Genomic DNA, 18,986 nt, shown 5'->3' on the forward strand with positions numbered 1-18,986 from the left:
AGTTATGTTCTGCCTTTTACCATTGGCCATATATGCATGCCAACTTAAACATAGGAAATACCATAAGAAATATCTGTCTTTTTTCGAGGAAAGTATTATTCTCAGCAAGCCTACATATGGGGTTTTAACTGAGACAATGGCGGTCAATCAGAATGGGAAGACGTGAAATTGGAATTTCAGGGTTAATGATCTCCCACCTGAAAGGAGGCAATATTATAATTTCACTAGTAACCTTCTATATCAACACTTAACATGCCACACACACAATTTCGTTAACCACTAAAGTAAATGGGTTAACAACATGACTATTTACCTAGGCTATTTTGTCAAACATCTGATATATGAAAATTTATTGTCAAAAATAAAAGTTGGAGCTCATTTCATCAAAATAAAAATCTTTCAAATACCAACATGACTATTTACTCGAAATTTTATTATAACTACAATAATCCTAGGTAATATAATTTCTAAATGGTTTTAAAATGGTTTAACTCGCCGCCAAATCAGAAATTTGTTGACTTTTAGATGAACCAAGTTTACCTAACCCAATGGTAGGATTTGAAACCTATTTGCCATTCGACAAGAAAAAATTGAAGTTAGGGAGTGACTTAAGTTAAATTGCACTATACCGAATAATAAAATGACAGTTCAACTTAGGACGCATAAGCAGTACTTAAATATATATCTACAATATATTCTTTTTCGCGTTTGTCTATCTACATTACTTATTATTGAATAACCTGTATCTCATTTCTGCCAACAAATAATGTGCATATTAATCAATCAACACTTTTCTCACTCTTTGAAATTGACGAACCGCGTTCCATTCTAAAGGGGTTAGTGACCATTTAGTTTGCATGGACTCACCATTCAAAAAACTGAGCCCTGTTTATATTTCAAGGTTACTAGACAATAATGCCAATGCATGATCTTGAAAACTTGCAAGACCATCACTGACGCCTCCTTTGATACAGTGAAAAACCAACAAGGGCAGACATTAGAAATGTCCATAGAACCTGCCCACGGTATCAAATAAAGAGATCAACAAAAACAAGAGTTACAATGAGCTCGAAAGTCGCTAAGAACTTCGGAAACACCTTCCTTCTCAAAAAAGGGTCTTTTACTTTTTTGATTCATTGAAAGATTAATATATCTGGATAAAATGTTTGTCCAAGTATATCAATTTTTCAATGAACATAAAAAATGAAAGTGCTTATTTAGAAAAGAGGGAATAGTGTTTTGGGAGTACCGTATTTATAGCAAGCCACCTCTCAAGCCTTCTAATCCTTGATTGCATCTCCTCAATAGCCCCTTCAATTGGAGAGACTCCCCTACTTGGTGATGATTCTGAAGGAGAGCTGCACCCCTGATCATTCCAACAAAACTGACACTAAATGATAATGTGCAAAAATAAACAAAAATTGCTTCACAAATGCAGAAACGAGAGGTTTAGTACGACCAGGAATGCATTAACTTTTTTATCAAAGTAATCGTCCAATGTTTTGAATAGAAAAAAGATCCTAGGAAGGCTGTATTACCCCTCATGTTCCAGATACAGTATACATCTGACTTTATTATTATTCGATACAATATTATGCATCAAATATCAAGCTTCAAGTTTTTGAAGCAACAGCTATGCACCTAACCTATATATACAAAGATATACATATACATACATATAAAGACATGGATATTGGTGCACTGATAAACTAAATTACTTCAAGGCATATGTCGATCTTCATCAGTTGAAATATGTGTGAATCCAATACAACTACTATAAATGAAAAACCAGACTAGTCTCTACCATGACCGAACTTTAAAATCTGAATTCCACAAGTTGCTGCATTTTAGGTATGAGGTTTATACAATGTATGCACAAAGAAAATGGGTAACATAAATGGCTAATATTAAATGGTGCCCCAGAAAGATACACTAATATCTAGTCAAAGAGGAAAGGTATACCTGAGATTGAATAAATTCAATAATCTCTAGCAGCCTTGCTGATTGCTGAGAGTTAATCCCACCAGAAGTTCTTTCTATTGTTGGTAGTCTTTCTAAAATTATTTCAAGATAACTCTACCAAAATAATGAACAAGAATAATAATAAGTTGACCACCATCCAGATATATCCAGCCCTAGCATTATGCACAAAAGGGGAAAAGGAACTAAAATAAAACAAGTTGAACCTTAGTTGTATATGAGCCATCCAATTCAAGCATTGAACCCGCTGCTGCCACTGCATCTTTATTAACACCCTTGATCTGAATATATGGGCCAGGGACATCTTGTAGATGATCAACCTCAATTAGAATCTATGGGACAAAATGAGACAAGAATTTTAACAGCAAGTTAAACTAATTAACAGAAATAAGCCTGGAGATGATCTTGACAAGTGAACATCCTTCTGTGCAATAATATAATGATATATCTTACTGCACAGAAGTACTCCGATCAGGAGAGTTTTACATTCAGGGAAGAAGGAAGTCAAGAACAAACTCCTTTCAGCCTTGTAACTCATATAAATAAATTAAATACTATTATTTTGGGTCAAATTTAAGCCATAAGATTTATCGTGTGACCTTTCCATCCTGATAGATGAATGCAGAGGCTTCAATGTAAGCAACTGCCTGATACCTGACAGAAAAGTGGTACCAATTAATAGATGAATAACAATAATACTACACAGATACACAAACTTCATAAAAAATAAAAGATAAAAAGAAAATATCTACAAGAGGTAATATTGTTGGGACAAACATAGCATAAACCGAATAAGGAATTAAATAGAGTTAAGAATTGAGAGAAAGAGTAGTTCTAGTATACTCCTGAGCAATATCTATTCTAAGGAATAGCATTAATACTAAAAATCGTTCTCATTTTCCCTCAATGTCACCTGTCAGTTTGTCCATGCTAATTGAGAAAGCATGGTGGGCAAAACAAACACCATAGCCCATTAAAGAAACCAGCCTTCATTTTGAGGAGTTATTGCTAAATTTATCTGCTTTCTCCCCTCTTACTATTTCATTCCCAAGTTAGTTTATGTGATGCACGATAATGTGAAATGCATGCTTGAGAAACACATTTTAACTTCAAATTTTCGAAAAGGTAGGCAACAAATATTAGCGATAATTACGTATCTATCATTTAATTCAAGATAAATACGGAGGACATCCACAAAGGAGTTACCAGTTACTACCATACAATTGTTAGTTATTCTAGAACCAATTGCATCTCTAACACCATAACGAACTCCTCAAGACATAGTGATAGTACAGTCTTGTATAGTTGTATACACCAAAGATATATAGATAGAGAAGATTTTCTTGCATTAAAAATGTGGCTTACCCAAGATTAAGAAGACCAGCAACTGTACTAATGCCAATATCAAAATCCACTTTAGGCTGAATGATGAAGTTTCCTTCTCTAATAGGCTGCCAAGTACACCACAATATGCTTCATTTTCAAATAAAATAAACCAGAAAAACTGCAAAAGTATCATAAATTGATATATAAATATGTGAACTATATCAGCAAGCAAATAGAGAAGAAACAAAATATTCTCAACCTCACGTATCAGCAAGGCAAATCTTCCTTCACATATTCTGACTCGAATACAATCACTTTCTGTCAACTGCCCATTAGAAGGGATCCCAGGCAGCCTTATATAAATATCAATAAATTTCTGAACAGAACTGCAAAATTTTGCTCGGTCAAGAATTGCAAGAATATCTTGATATGCTACCTGTTGTTTGTTGTTATCTTTAGTATCAATGTTTGAACAAACCTTGTCACCCAATATAATTTACAGGTTAAGATAAATTCTTACTTTCTTGTTACTCTTCAACACAAACAATGAACTCTCAGGAGAAAGCACAGGATCAAAGTCATTTCGAATTTTAAGCTGCAAATCAGCATTAAACAAATGTATCATCACCATTAAGTAAAATCATCCAGCTCTATATTGCTGCTCTAGTACCAGTGATCATGCATAGAAAAATATTACAACCATAGTATTTCTTAAGATTTTACACAAGTACATTGTAAATCAGGCATGAATTAGTATGTGTAAATCAGGCATGAATTAGTACAGTACTTGGCGTTAAGAGGGAAATCATTAAATAATCATTTAAACCATCATTCCAGAGAGAGAGAGAGAGAGAGAGAGAGAGAGAGAGAGAGAGAGAGAGAGCATGCTATCAACTAACGTGTGCATGAACGAGATGAGGTTCAATGTACTGCTGGAACATTGGAAACACCGTCATCATGATCTCATTCTGGGAAATAAAACAACCCACTCTACTCTTATCCCTTTGAACTCGTGAAAGCAAATGTGAATGAACTCCTCCTACCTGTTTTCAATAAGGAAATCAAAATGGAAGTTACTACAAATTTCTTAGCCCTAACAAATACGGATTCAAATATTAATGGATAATAGAAAAAAGATGGATGGACTCATGCTTACAACAGCAATCCAAAAATCAAGTGATACTCGGATATCAGGATGCAAAGCATAGACACCTTCAAAAATTATCTGGTAAGAAATAGATTAGCTCTCAGTAAACACAACAGAAAAGAAACTGAACAAACTAGCATAATATTAACTAGCAACTATGTTCGGAAATATTTGGACATACAAACTAAGATATATATATTTGTTGAGTACTTGTGCATATATGTACTTCGCTTTTCAAGTGTCCTGTAGTTGTGAGAAAACAGGGAACATGTAAAAAGTGGATATGGGTTTTCAGAAGTTAAGCACAAATGTTCAAGAAAGGTAGGCGATAGCAATTCCGTGTCACATTAATCCCTTTATTAGCATGTCAATATTCAGACCAGCACTCATTTCAAAATCTTCTACACCATTTGTGCATATTTAAATGCATATATGTAAAAGAAAATGTAATCAAGAAATTATCAAAACGTTGGGAAACTAGTTTATGACTGACCACTCCACAATCTTCTGAAACTTCAAGTTCCTTGAAGCCACTCCGAGCACCACTTTCCAAGTCAAATATTGGTACTTTTGTTCTTCGGCCTTTTCTTATGTCACTAATATTCTGCAAGGAACTACCTATAAGTACACTATACAGTGGCTGAAAAGTATCCAGAACCCTTTACTATATAGCATTTAAATAAAATGATATCCTTTATTTTGGCAAACAGACTATCTATATATATTACCATCTTATTTAAAGAAAGAAAAAGAGAGGAAAATTTCAAAGCTTCACAGTTATGCAAAATATAACATTCAAATAACTTTCACATTATGCATAAGTCATAACATGAATTTTATCAGCAATGTTACTTGTGCTCTGCTTGACTTTTAACTTTTTGAGGGGAAAAAAATATTTTAGTGAATTAGCAAATGAACTTTTTTCACAAACAAAATAGTTAAAAGCACAACACATAAATGGTTCAGTGAAAGACTTATATGATAACAAACATGCATAAAGTAATCACTCAAGACTAACATAAATACTCATTTACAAGAATATTCAAGGCTATTTCTGATAACAATGACAACTTCTACACCCTCTCTCATGTCTGCGGCAGCTCACTGAGCTCCCACTACTCATTACAGTTACAGCAGACAACTCAAAAAAAGTGGAGATTTCAGAAACCACTTCCAGTTGGCTAGTGGATCATAGGACCCTTTTGACAATTCCTCTTCCACAATCTGTGGCTTAGTTGAACCATGTTGAGTGGCTTGAAGTCCACTTGGGTACCATTCTGTCCCACTAAGCAGTGTGGACATAGATGTTTCCTCATGGGTCAATTGGAGCAGAGTCTTGATCTAGCACCAACATTGAGATTTTTACCCAAAAAAGTACATATGTCCTAAAGGTAGCAATAGAGATAATCAAAACAGGGTAGAATTCCATATTTTAGTGAACACTGAAATCATTGATATCCCATTTACAATTACAAAGGTCATTTTTCAAATCTAGATAAACATCAGAAAAAGGAAGTGAGAATAAATTTACTTCAATAGACTGGTATGTATTCATCAGACTTGAAAGAATGACCTCTGTAATTTTTAAATGGAATAACGGGGTCCAATGTTCTTTACAATCTGGATTTGCACAATCTTTCGATAACCAAAACTACTGCTATTTCTTAGAGGTTTTAATGTCTCAGTGGTAGATCAAGACTTTGCTCCACCTGACCCATACAGACATATACATCCACACTGCTCACCTGGGACAAAATGGCAGTCCAGTGCACTTCCAGCAACTCAATGTAGTCCAACCAGATCATGAGGAGGATGAGGATCTGTCATAAGGGACATCCAACTGAGATTCGGCTTCCGAAGTTTCCACTTGTAGGCATCTACTATTAGGAGTTTTGCGTAGTTTGGTGAGCAGCCAGACATTGGAGAGGGTGTGGAAAAGATCAGAGTTATTAGAAATAAGTCTTGAATTTTAGTGTTCTTCCATTCAACTATATGTAAAAGTCCTATGAATAAACTTTTGTGAATGGTGAATTATTCATAAAAGAAGAGTGAGAATTCATGTTAGTCTTGAGTGATTACTTTATTTTTATTTGTCATTATCTTATAAGGGTGCGGCCCTTCCCCGGATCCTGCGTTAACGCAAGATGCTTGTACACCAGCCCTTGTATTATCTTATAAGGGTCTCACTAAAATCATCATTCATGGCCCATGATTTCAATTATTTTATTTGAAAACAAACTGTTAGTTACACTGATGTATTATTTTTTTGTTAAAAGGTTAAAGTCAGTGGACAATTAAATTTATTAATAAATTCATGTTATGACTTGTGCATAATCTGAAAATTATTAGGATGTTACACAAGAACAAATAACCCAATAAAATACATATTAGCTATTCAGTTACTTCACCTTTGATAGCAAAGATAAGTCAAGAGAGCTGAAGTCATCATATTTGAAATCCTTTACTTGTTTATAATAGCTTTCCAGGGATAACACTTCACATCCAATAATATTCGCCATTTTATGAGCCAAACTAGTCTTTCCAGAACCACTTGGACCTCCTGCAATGCATAACTGCCCTCAGAGTCAATAATTTTTTGAAAACAGCAGCTGTTAGATGTATGAATGGTATTTGCACATCATCAATTGATTTGACAATGTTCAATGGAGCAGAACCAAAATATGAAGCAGAAGAAAAAGAGAAAGTTGCATTATGTGTATGAGAAGAGTACAAATGAATATGTAACCATAGAGTAATATGTGTTACTCATAATTAAAAATGAGAATACTTTAAGAACATTTCAGAAACAACAATGAAGATTTACCAACAAGTACTGTTAGAATTTCAGACAAACCATTAATGTGTTTTTTATGTTTAATAGTATCAAGAGTGAAAGGAAAATAGGGTGACTGAATTACAGCAAAGGAAGGTTCTCAAACATAAAAATAGTTGTGCTCTTGCTTTATCCAGAACTCAAGATTGATTTTTGAGAAACAAGTATTCAGAGCAAGATAAAAACACATACATCATAACTTATGTAAGCTACAACATGTTACGGAACTAATGTCAGCATCTGATAAACTAACTAGGTATCGTCAATAAGATAATACCTAAATTGACCTAGATTATTTTTATCCAGAAAAACCTCAGATTATTCATTATTAACATATCACTTTCAGATTCTGAAAGCAATCACATATTTACAAGGGTTCCACGTATTCTGCATATTCCAAAATGCCTCGTCTAGATGTTTTACACAAATATATAATTTTTTATTCTGATTTTCTGAGTGCAGCTAGTTGTATGCATTGTTCCATGTGGCATGAAAGACAGCAATATATGTAGGAAGAATGTTTGTAAGGGTAAATGAACACACACACACACACACACACACACACATAAAAAGGAGAAAGGATATGGTATTAGGAAAAATCCATGTTACCAATTCCAACTATGACTGGGAAACCTTTATTTTCCAACAAAGCCTGAAACAAGATAAATAGGAAGCTAGGATTCAATCAAACATATAATATTGAATTTATAAGGAATTGTAATCTTCAGAACATAAGGCTCTAAAGTAATTCCACGCTTTTCCTTACTTGTATGGCTTGAACAGCCAAAAGCAATCCCCTATCCAGGTCATATGACTCAGGCATTGGAGCAAGCCTAATGGTATCCCTGAAAGATGAAGGATCTGTGGTTGCTTCATGAGAGAAGTCTCAATTTAAAAGAAACCTTATGTAGATATGAGAACCAGTCAAAAGATATATAAAAAAGACTTTAGACATTAGACTATATCCTCCCATTTGAGGAAAAATACCTAGGACTGAGTTGTCAGGGTGGGAAGAATCTGAAGATATGAAATGCCATGTTGCCATAACAGGTTCCATTTTAGATTTTGTTGGGGACCGAGTCCATGGCTGAGACAAATCCTCCAATCCCGTAACAAGGTCAGGAGTCACGCGAATTGGTTTTGGTGCAATGATTGCAGTGTCTTGACTTCCAGGCACAGATGTATTAGTCACCAGTGGTGGTGTATTAAGGCGAGGAACACCTGTAAGTGGTAAAAAGAAAACAATATCAGGTTCAGAATGAGTCAGATCATCAAGGAAATTGAGCTTCTTCTTATCTTGATAATTAATATAATCTACTTTTGTTAAGCTATGCTTAGCCAATTGGCTCATTATCCTCAAAACAATTATCCTATTCGAGCAGTCATCAGCATATATAACAAGAAATAATATCAAACAATAAAAAATAACTCGATTAATTGAGAAGTAATAGAGTGCAAAAAGACAAAGTCAAAGTGCATCCAAATCCAACCTTTTTTATCCAGGATCATCTCAAGATATGATTTAGTAATCCAAGGTCCATTGATACCAAGCCTCATTGCTTCTGTTCCAACAGTCTGCAGAAAATTATTTTCCCCCCTCTTTTAGATAAGTAACTCAGCATATTATTAATAAAAAAATGCATAATTAGAGTAGGCAGCAAGGATATACATAGAAATCCCTAGCCAAACAAGGTTCTTAATATAAAGTGAAAGAGAAGGTAAGAAAAGATATAGTATGGATGATAGGGAGCTGTCCTAAAAATGACAATAGGAGAAGATATATCTGCTAGAAAGCTCTTAAGTAATTTGAAGCCTAGATGGCTAAGATTTACAAGATAAAACAAAATTAAGAGCCTCGGAAACTCTTGATAGATCCCAGGAAAATCATGCTCAAAATGTTCAAGCTCAACAATGAACAATAAATGCAGGTTAAGAAGATTGCATTTTGAAAGGGAATATGACCAAGAGTCGTAAAGAAAAAAGGCCGAATACCTTCCTATTAGTTCCTCTCATCACCATGAATGTCTCATCAAGGGCATCAATGGTTTCAAAAGACACCAAAACCTTGCCATTATCAACAGTTGTGGATGAGCGTTTATAACTAACGACAACTGTGTATCCAAGAGCCAACAATCCACCCAATGTCATTCGTCCAACCTGCCACCATTATAATCAGAAAAGAACCCAAAAAAAATTCTAAAAGAAGAGCATTTTCATTTTCTATTCCAATAACAACACATTTCTGATGGAAAAAGACAAAAGAGCCATAATTTGAGGTACATTAGAAGTTTTACCTAGAGTACAAGGCATCTAAGACTAAATAAAATATTTTCTTCAGCCTTATTAGCAGGCAAAAGATTTCAAGTTTCTTTCTAGTTCAGACAAAATATTTTACTTGAGCTTTAATAGAGTGAACTGAGTAAGAGCCTAAAAGAGATCAAAATCAGTTGAAGCTAATCTGTTAGGCGGTTAAAGTAAGTGCCATCTAGGATAGAGTGATAGACTTCATATATAACTTAAGCATGAAACGTCTCTTTTACCCCTTGAACTAGCTTTCTGAACAAGCTACTCCTCTATGCATATAAGCACTGAACTGTGCTCAAGCTCACTAGTGATTCAAAAATCAAAATACACAATTCATATTCTTCTCTGTTTAACACTATTAGGCTTAATAGCACAAAATACCTTGTGGTCAAAGCTTCCAAGTTTTCTTCTAATTCTGAAAACAACCAAACACCATTACCAAAGCACATAGTTCAAGATACCTCCCAAAAACATATTTCCTATCGTACCTAAAACAAATACAAAGATGCTTCTGTTGCCCCAGTCAGTTGGACTGCAGTCACTCTCACAATATACACATATACATTTATATGGGATTAGCAAGTCAATTACTACTTTTTTTTTCTCATCTTGTCTACAGGCCTTGAGGGGCACTATTATAACTTCCACAAACCTCATTGTATGTTTGAAAAGATCGACTAGGAGTGAAATTCCAAACCCTCTTATTTAACACAAGTCTTCGGTAGCAATTAGCAGTTTTAAACTACAACTACACTACTACAGAGATAGAGTCCTTTACAGATATATCTTTTAACTAGATACACCGCACTAATGTTTATTATTGTTTTATTATAGGAAAAGCATAAGATGAGAAAAACTGAAAATAGTCATACCTCAAACTCTGCTTTAGGCCTGATAATAAAATTTTTGTCAACAATCCTCTGGTCACCAAGTGATAAATAATATCTAATTCCAGACTGCCGCACTTTGATCCAATCATTTATCCTTGCTTCTTCACTAGTGGAAGGTGGTCTAAGGTACATTTCAATACAACTGAAAGCAAGACATATACTCTAGTTTAAATTTTAAAATCTCTCGTCTAAGAAACAGTGAGATAAAAATGAAACTAATGACGAATACAATCTTTTTATTCCAACATCTGAAACACTCACTTATCTGTTTGGGATTCATTCCCTTGAAAGGCAGTACTTGAATATCCCTCTGGAGACTGTCACAAAATATAAAATTTAGTCAAACCATAACATTCTATAGTTGCTGAAAACTATATTCAATTCGAGACAAAATTAACGGAGTGCCATTTTTTTGGTTTTTTATGAAGAGAGAAGAGAGAGGGGGGGGGGGGGGCTCAAGGAGAAATCGAAGAAGCAAACTATAAAGGGGCATGCACATAGTTAAATAAACCATGCTTGCTTTATATCAATATCAACAACTAAAAGAGAACTTAATGCCAATAAAACCTTCCTCTCTCAGCTTCCATTTCTGCTCATTTATGGTGAAATAACTACGGAACAGACCATAAAATAATAGCTAATTTCTAATATGGGGCATGGACAATTGAAAAATTAGGAAATCAACAGTGTTAATTTTACGGAGAGTAAATTACCATTTCTACCCATAAAAGTTGAAAACGCTGACATATCTACCCATAGAAGATAAAAATTACCATTTGTACCCATAAAAAATTGATTTTGCAAGCAAAATTACCCAAACCCTAAATAATTACATAAAATTCCCAAACTACCCTTGGTGAGTCTCATCCTCTTCATCTTCATCTAAACCGTGAACCCCATTGCTGCAGTACCCTCCCCTTTTCGCACTCTCTCTCTCTTCCTTCTACTCTATCTTCTTTAATCGTCCCTCTCTCTTTCTCTCCTCCCTCTTCGCACTTTTCTCCTTCCTCTTCTTTCCCTATTGATGTCTCTCTCATCTCTGTCGTTCTTCTCTCTCTTTTGTGTATTAATGGTGGTTCCTCCTTTTGCTGTCGCGAGCTTCATCTTCTCCTCCCCTCCTCTTTTTCTTCTTCTTCTTCGGGAGGTTTTTGGCTTCAGGAAGTAGCAATTGAGTTCTCTATTTTCTGCAACCACAACTTCTTCAACGTTGAGTCCTTCCTTTTTCAAATGTCGTATTTTTGTCTTCTTCTCTCGGCGTCGCTGCTCTTTTCTCCTCCTAGCGATGCGTTTTCGTCATCTCCTCCCAGCGTCGCCAAAATCGAATTAATGTTCTGTGTTATTTGCAACGGCAATAGTGATCTTGAATCTGAGAAATTGACAATTTTTGGTGAAGGTTCTAAGAAATTAGGGTTTTATTTTGAATCTATGCATGTTCTATTCTTCAATTTGATCTGAGTTTGTTCTTTTTTGTGATTTTGAAGAGGATAGTGGCTGGGCTATGTTGATGTTCAAGAGAGAGAGAGAGAGAGAGAGAGAGAGAGAGAGAGAGAGAGAGAGAGAGAGAGAGAGAGAGAGAGAGAGAGAGAGTAGGAAGGGAGATGATGCTACGGCAGTGGTGGTTTAGGTGCTGCAGATAGTGAGTGAGGGTGGGTGCGTGCGTGAGAGAAGAGAAGGGGGTAGTTTGAGGATTTTATGTAATTATTTAGGGTTTGGGTAATTTTACTTGCGAAATCAATTTTTTATGGGTACAAATGGTAATTTTTATCTTCTATGGGTAGATATGTCAGCGTTTTCAACTTTTATGGGTAGAAATGGTAATTTACTCTTTTACGGAATCTAACAATACACAATCCAATTAGACAATTAACCAGCTAGATAAAGAACAGAAGAAAATGGCTGCACGCTTCACAAGGTTCCCGCCATTGTAGGAACTAGGTAAGGAACATTTGAACAAAAAGGCTAATGTTTTGAGCTCCTTTTCACCAGGGTCACTTGTCCCTTTTTATTTTAAAAAGTCAAAGGATGCATGTGGTGTATGATGTATGAGTACCAGGTGAAAAATTCAAGCAATTGATGGTCTTCCAATGTACATGGAAGGAAAAATGAAAATAGACAGACTGGAAATGAAGCAAAGAGAAAACTCAAATTCATACAGGAAGACATGCATCAGTAAAAACTTCATCAACGAAAAACATACCTCACTTCTGCATTTAACCTTGTAGATTGCCTCTCTAAATGATGATACAAAACTGTTGTTAATTCTGATCTGCCAAAAAAAGGCAGAGGAAGTAAAAGCATTAGTGGCAAAAAAAATGGAAGTTAGAACATGAAAGGGACCAACCTGTGCATGATGAAGATCTGGCTCAATATGCTTCCTAAATAATGGAAAAATGCTGTCTATAAGGCTATCCAGTGAACAAGAATCTCCAATGTCATAGCGAACTTTAGAAAGCAGACTAAAATGAACACCGCCAACCTGTCATATCAAAAGCAAATGGCATGCATTAATTGAAATTCATAAGCAACTTATTGCTTAACAAAGGCCATAAAGTTATTATAATGCTAGAAATTACCACAGCAACTCGAATATCCAGTAAAGAACGCAGTTTTGCATGTAATGCATATGTTCCATCAACTATTATCTGAAACCAATGACAATAAATAAATAATTAAATAAATAAATAAAGGAACTCCTTAAAAGGACAAAATGAGCTTTGCGTACCACACCAGATGCAGTACTCTTTATAGCTTTATAGCCAACACGTCTCTTTTGCTGATAATCAAACACTGGGACTAATGTATCATCACCTTTTATCAAATCCTGATTGAAATAGATAAGCCAATCAACAAAGTATCAAATGATAAGGGGAAAAATCTTTGAACAAAGAAAGAACAGCAGCTTTCCTGCTAGCAGCATAAGAGTATAAAATTAAATTCTAAATAATTGATGTTCAATACATAAGCTAATCAGTTTCAGCACAAAAGAAAACAGCCATATAATCTCCACCAACACTCTTAACATGAAATTTGCTAAAACATTTCTATGAAATCCATTTTTTCTTATTCTTGTTCTTCTCTTTCTCTTTTCTGATTTGTCTAGTGTTTGTCAGATCTCAATAAGAATATAGCTTGAAAAGGCTAAACGTAAAGCATAAAACTCAAGGATTTAGTAGAAGGTCAGCCTTGCAAATTCATTAAAGCCATCTACAAGATAATAATTATGTAACAATAGACCAGCATTTGAGACATGCTCAAGAGAAACAAATGCATACCTCAAGATTCTTGATCAAGCTCGTGAAATCTATAAAATCCAGATCACCCCCTTCATCAACTCCATCACGATAATTCTCCATTGATATAACAGTACAACCAATAACGGATGCCACCTTTTCTGCTAAGCTTCAAGAACAATGAGAAGCAACAATTAAGAGGAAACTGAACAACACACACCTTAGTTCACTTCAACAGAACACATCCAAAGCAATAAATTGACAGCAATATCAATACCTTGTTTTTCCAGAGCCACTAGGACCACCAATTCCAACCGTAACAAGGCCTTCCTTTTTCTCACGTAGTTCTTGGATAGATTTTACCAGTAAATAATAGCCATGATCAAAAGACTGCACAATTTGACATCCGTATCTTAGCAACACACTCCACAATTTCATGAATCAGTAAAATTAAGAGTATGCTTGGTTTCTACTTTCATTTCCTATTTTCACTTTCAATGTTTTCGATTTTTTTAAAGATCGTGCAAAGAGGTCCTTAAGCTGCGGAAGTTCAGCTATAGGATGATCAGCAACGATAGTTAACTTTTTCCAGCTATTACGTATAGTTACCGATACGTACAATTACCATATGCCGGAAAAAAAATTCACTCAACCTTTAAAATTAAACTTCGAACCCTAAAATTGAAGTGAAGAAACGGATAAATGTCAACATATTTTTGTACACACTAAGTTCAATTTCATCCAAATTGCAATCCGCAAGGCAGAGCTGCGAAGCAGAGTCAATTCACTATCGGCGAGAAACGATAAAATACAGAATTAGGTAATCAAACGCAACAAAAAATAAAAGAAATTACAAAACAACAGAAGATGAAGATGCATGTATATGTTACCACATGGAGTGGGAGAGATTGCAGGATGGAGGAAGTTGAAGGTTGCTGCTGGTAGAAATCGCGTCCTCCTTCGTGGAACACTCGCTGAATAACTTCATCATCCATTCTTCTTCGTTCTTCGTTGTTGCTTGCGAGTTGCGAGAGAGGAATCAACCAACCACTGTGTAGTGTGATGTGATGGATAGGTGCGAGTGTGTGAAAAAATATATATTTATTTTGCGGTTGGTGCGAGAATAATCTAAATCTTAAATATTATAATTTCCTCGTTTCTTTTTTTTTTTTTTTTTTAACTGATATGTTGAGTGTGCTTGGAATTTCAGTTTTGGGTGAGTGAGCGTGCCCTTCTCTCCCACCTTCTTCTGCACGTCTTTGCTTATTACTTGCTACATGCTTCTCATTTTCACTTACTCGCATCTTTTTAAGTTCGATACATTAGTAATTAGTTAATTACATACCGGAATTCCGAATTCCTTCTCACTTTTGTGTAGTTCGTCCTGCCTTTCTTCTATTGCACGGTTTAGGCGGGGAAGAAAAGAATGGACAGAGAAGCAGATGGAAAAATAGGAATTCACTTTTTTTTTCTTTTTTTTTTCGAGAAAAGGTGTTGCAGTATTGCATTGCACTAAATAATGAACTAACGGCCAAAAATCACCAAAATTGAATTATGAAAAAGAAAAAACTATTATGTTTATAAAAAATTTTACATGTATTTGTATATATTTATATTTTTTTTATAATTTTTAATATATATTATATATAAATAATTACTTTTTTATACGGAATATGGTTATAATTTAAAATACATATTAAAAGATACTGTTAGAATATAATTAGGATCAATTAGGATCAATTAGCATTATTTAGCATATCTGAATATTTATTATAAGATATTACGTCTTTATTATTTTGATTCCCTTAGTACTTATAAATATCGTTCTATATTGTATCATTCTACACAACTTGAACACACTTAATAATATACAAATCCTTTCTCTAGTTTAGTCTCTTGTTTCTAACATGGTATCAGAGCCATGGTATCCTCCTTGAAGAGGATAAGTTCTTTTTCTTCTGGTGAAATCATCATATTTTTCTTCTGTACCATTTTTTTCCTTCTCTTTTGTCAATGCTTTTTTCCGGTAGTTCGCTATCTTTTCAGCAGTTTTTCGGCCACTCTTCCGGTAGTTCTGTCTGCGTTCCCGTCCGGCAGTTCCATCTACTTTCCCGTCCAGCAGTTTCGTCTACTTTCCCGTTCGGCAGTTTCGTTTGCGTTTCCTTCCGACAGTTTCATTTGCGTTTCTTTCTATCAGGTCCATATGCACTTCCTTCAGACAGCGGCTGTTCCATCTGCGCTTCTTTCAGACAGCGGCAGTTCCATCTGCGCTTCCTTCAGACAAGCGGCAGTTCCATCTGCACTTCCTTCCGGTAGTTCCGTCTGCACCCGTTTTATCAATTTATGCAGTTTTTTTCTCTTTATTTCGTTGTTTTAAATATGTTTCAAACTCAAGTTGTCACTTGAGTTTGAGGGGAGATGTTAGAATATAATTAGGATCAATTAGGATCAATTAGCATTATTTAGCATATCTGAATATTTATTATAAGATGTTACGTCTTTATTATTTCGATTCTCTTAGTACTTATAAATACCGTTCTATATTGTATCATTCTACACAACTTGAACACACTCAATAATATAGAAATCATTTCTCTAGTTTAGTCTCTTGTTTCTAACAGATACATATATTTATATCAATTATTCTCCATATACAAGCTATTTTACCATACAATTCTATACAAGTTGTTCTTGTGTGAGTAACCTGGGCGTAACTCGGTTTTTGGGAGTCGATGCCGAGCTGTTGCCTCCAACACCAAGCTTATAGGCTAGGAAGATCCGAGCTCTTCGTCCAGAGAGATATCACGTCACGGAGAGTATGAACAAAAAGGCACTCGATGCTTAAGTTAGTATTGTGAACTCAGTATATCCTTTGAGGATAAAATATTATACCTTTATAGGTGGAGTAGAACAGGCGGTTATGCTTCTGTTAATCATCTAAATTAAAGAGCGGTTATTACACTACAAGAAAAAAGGCCTATGGCCACGCTTTTGTGAGGGTGGTGCTTGAATAGAGATTTGGCCACGTCTTTTATTTGCTACGCTTCAAAAGCGTGGCGAAAAGGGTCAATGGCCACGCTTTTATGAGGGTGGCAGTTGATGCGAGATTTAGCCACGTTTTTTTCTGCTACGCTTTAGAGAGATTTCGGCACGCTTTTAAAGCGTGGCAACAGAATTTTGTTATTGTGGCGTTTAAAAAGCGTAGCCGTTTCCTACAAGCCTTTTGGCACGCTTCAAAAGCGTGGCCAAAAGGTTCCCTCAGAAAAAAATTAAAAATGCTCGTATACCCTTCAAATTAAAATGTTTGAGTCTTGTAACTTAAAAATTTTGACATTAAAGACTAAAAAGCTCGTATACTACCCTTAAGAAGCTCGTATACTACCCTTCGTTCAAAGACCCTAATCCCTAACTCCTCCTTCTTCAAACATTAAGCCCTAACTCCTGCGACGACGACACTCCTGCAACGACGAACCATTCCTGCGACGACGACACTCCGACGAAGAACTACTCCGACGATACTTTGTGAAGAACGTAGCTGCGCTCGCAATGCCTCCGCCGGCAATCCCTCTTCCGGCACCCCTAACCCTCATTCTGCGGTGACTCTCTAGCGGTGACTTCCTCTGCTCAGTTGCCGTCGCAAAACCGCCGTCGATGCTCCCTTTGCCGTCGCTCCCTTCCCTTTCTGCAAACCCCTAACTCCTTTGGCGCCGCTCCCTTCCTGCTTAGCTTTGGAAGAAACTAGACTCTCCAGGCATTCATCGATCTTAGCTTCTTGCTTCTTTGTAAGTCCTGTTCTTATTCCTTTCTTTTATTTCTTTTCCTATTTCACGCTTTTTGTAAAAGATTTGAAAAGAACTAGGGGACAATTTTTTATACTTCCAAAATAAGGGTTGTTCTCGTAACTAGAATAAGTGCAATGAGAAGTATTGGAAATTTGTTAATAGGGTTTTGGCTATTCACTTTTGGATTGCCAGGTTATTCTTGGATACGGACATGGTGTTTTGCACAAAACAGATCCAAGATACACATGCCAGAGGGAGTTTACTTTGAAGCATTTGCCAAATGATCCATATTTCCAGCTGGTAATTGTTTATTTCCTAATGTCAATATTATTTCCTAGGGGAGTTAATGAGCCAACAAATGTTGTAACTAACCTTCCAAATGGCAAGTTAGGGGGAGGGGTGGGATTCTCATGATTGAGGTGAGTGAGAAGGATATTTAGGGTGCAGGAGATGGTGAGGGAATCATTTAATCTGTTGGAATAGGAGAATCAACTCTCTGGAAAGCTTGATACTATCACAGTATCTTTCATTTTTCTCAAATTTTATAGTTTAGGAGGCCACACTGGTTTTAATTTAAATCTTAGTTTCTGCTACTGTTTTGTCTCTTTTCCCCATTTAGATACCATTTGTTATATTTAGTTTCGTCAAAATCTAATTTGACTGTCACGCTTTCAGGTGTCAAAAATAAAAGAGGTTGCATTGTGCCTCCTATTCTCACCAAGTTTGGCAAGGTAATGTTGTGCTTGTTATCTTTTGATAAACATTCTGATACAAGGTGGTCTATGCTTTGGTAGTGAATGGTCTATTGGTAATCAATAAGCATTCCCATAGAATAATGAATTTAAAGTGCTTTGTTAACCTTTTGGAAACTTTTAATTCAATGGCATCACTCCACCATTCTTGGTAATTTCATTTCTAAAGTTTCTTAGTTTAAAAGAAAGAGGTAATATAGATTTAAATGATGGAGAGCTGTAGCAACCATGCAGTTCTGTTTTTGTTCCATTGTATTTACTTTGCTTATTTCTTGCCCCACACGATTGATCCTTGAATCTGGATAACACTGGTTCAGATTTTAGTTTTGTTCTATCTGGGTTCTATTTATGCTTTTTCTTATATATATATATATATATATTGAATAAACTATCATTTGAATGTTATGCGGCGGGACATTTTGTTGTAGATTTCCACAGTTTAATTGATGAACCATATATAGCTGTACTCTTTGCTATCTTGCTATTAAGGTCATTTTTCCTTTTATAGTGATTAAATTTTAGATATTCTATGGTGGTAGGTTAAAAACCCCTAGACTCTCCAGACATTCATCGATCTTAGCTTCTTGCTTCTTTGTAAGTCCTATTCTTATTCCTTTCTTTTATTTCTTTTCCTATTTCGCACTTTCAGTCATCGATTTTCCTATTTATTTTCCTATGGTTAAACAGGATTTGAAAAAGTTTTAAAACTTATGAAGAATATGCGTGGACTTACCCACTGATG

The 18,986-nt window shown here is 35.4% G+C and overlaps 1 protein-coding gene across 3 annotated transcripts; it reads right to left on the reverse strand.

Annotated features, from left to right (window-relative positions):
- Nucleotides 1-656: 656 nt before the first annotated feature.
- Nucleotides 657-15,193, reverse strand: LOC107636390 (P-loop containing nucleoside triphosphate hydrolases superfamily protein). Of its 3 annotated transcripts, none has more exons than XR_015880992.1 (26): nt 14,601-15,193; nt 13,988-14,100; nt 13,753-13,879; nt 13,203-13,301; nt 13,054-13,122; nt 12,822-12,956; nt 12,678-12,746; nt 10,742-10,797; nt 10,463-10,622; nt 9,279-9,443; nt 8,777-8,861; nt 8,274-8,507; nt 8,053-8,147; nt 7,896-7,938; nt 6,862-7,013; nt 4,947-5,057; nt 4,463-4,531; nt 4,206-4,349; nt 3,827-3,901; nt 3,566-3,742; nt 3,346-3,484; nt 2,580-2,634; nt 2,187-2,312; nt 1,963-2,076; nt 1,250-1,366; nt 657-1,016 (listed from the first exon to the last, which is right to left on the reverse strand). XR_015880992.1 is itself a non-coding variant. In XM_088484630.1 (26 exons), exons 1-26 carry the CDS (start codon nt 14,703-14,705, stop codon nt 951-953), a joined length of 2,847 nt encoding a protein of 948 aa, XP_088340756.1. In that variant the 5' UTR covers nt 14,706-15,193; the 3' UTR covers nt 657-950. The 3 variants fall into 3 exon arrangements, 2 of the variants coding, with proteins under 2 accessions (XP_088340756.1, XP_088340757.1); XM_088484630.1 differs by having other exon boundaries at nt 3,346-3,431; XM_088484631.1 differs by having other exon boundaries at nt 3,346-3,431; nt 13,753-13,871; nt 14,601-15,192.
- Nucleotides 15,194-18,986: the final 3,793 nt, after the last annotated feature.

This window comes from Arachis ipaensis, chromosome B4 (assembly GCF_059453495.1).
Source record: "Arachis ipaensis isolate K30076 ecotype BB chromosome B4, ASM5945349v1, whole genome shotgun sequence".
NCBI lineage: Eukaryota > Viridiplantae > Streptophyta > Magnoliopsida > Fabales > Fabaceae > Arachis > Arachis ipaensis.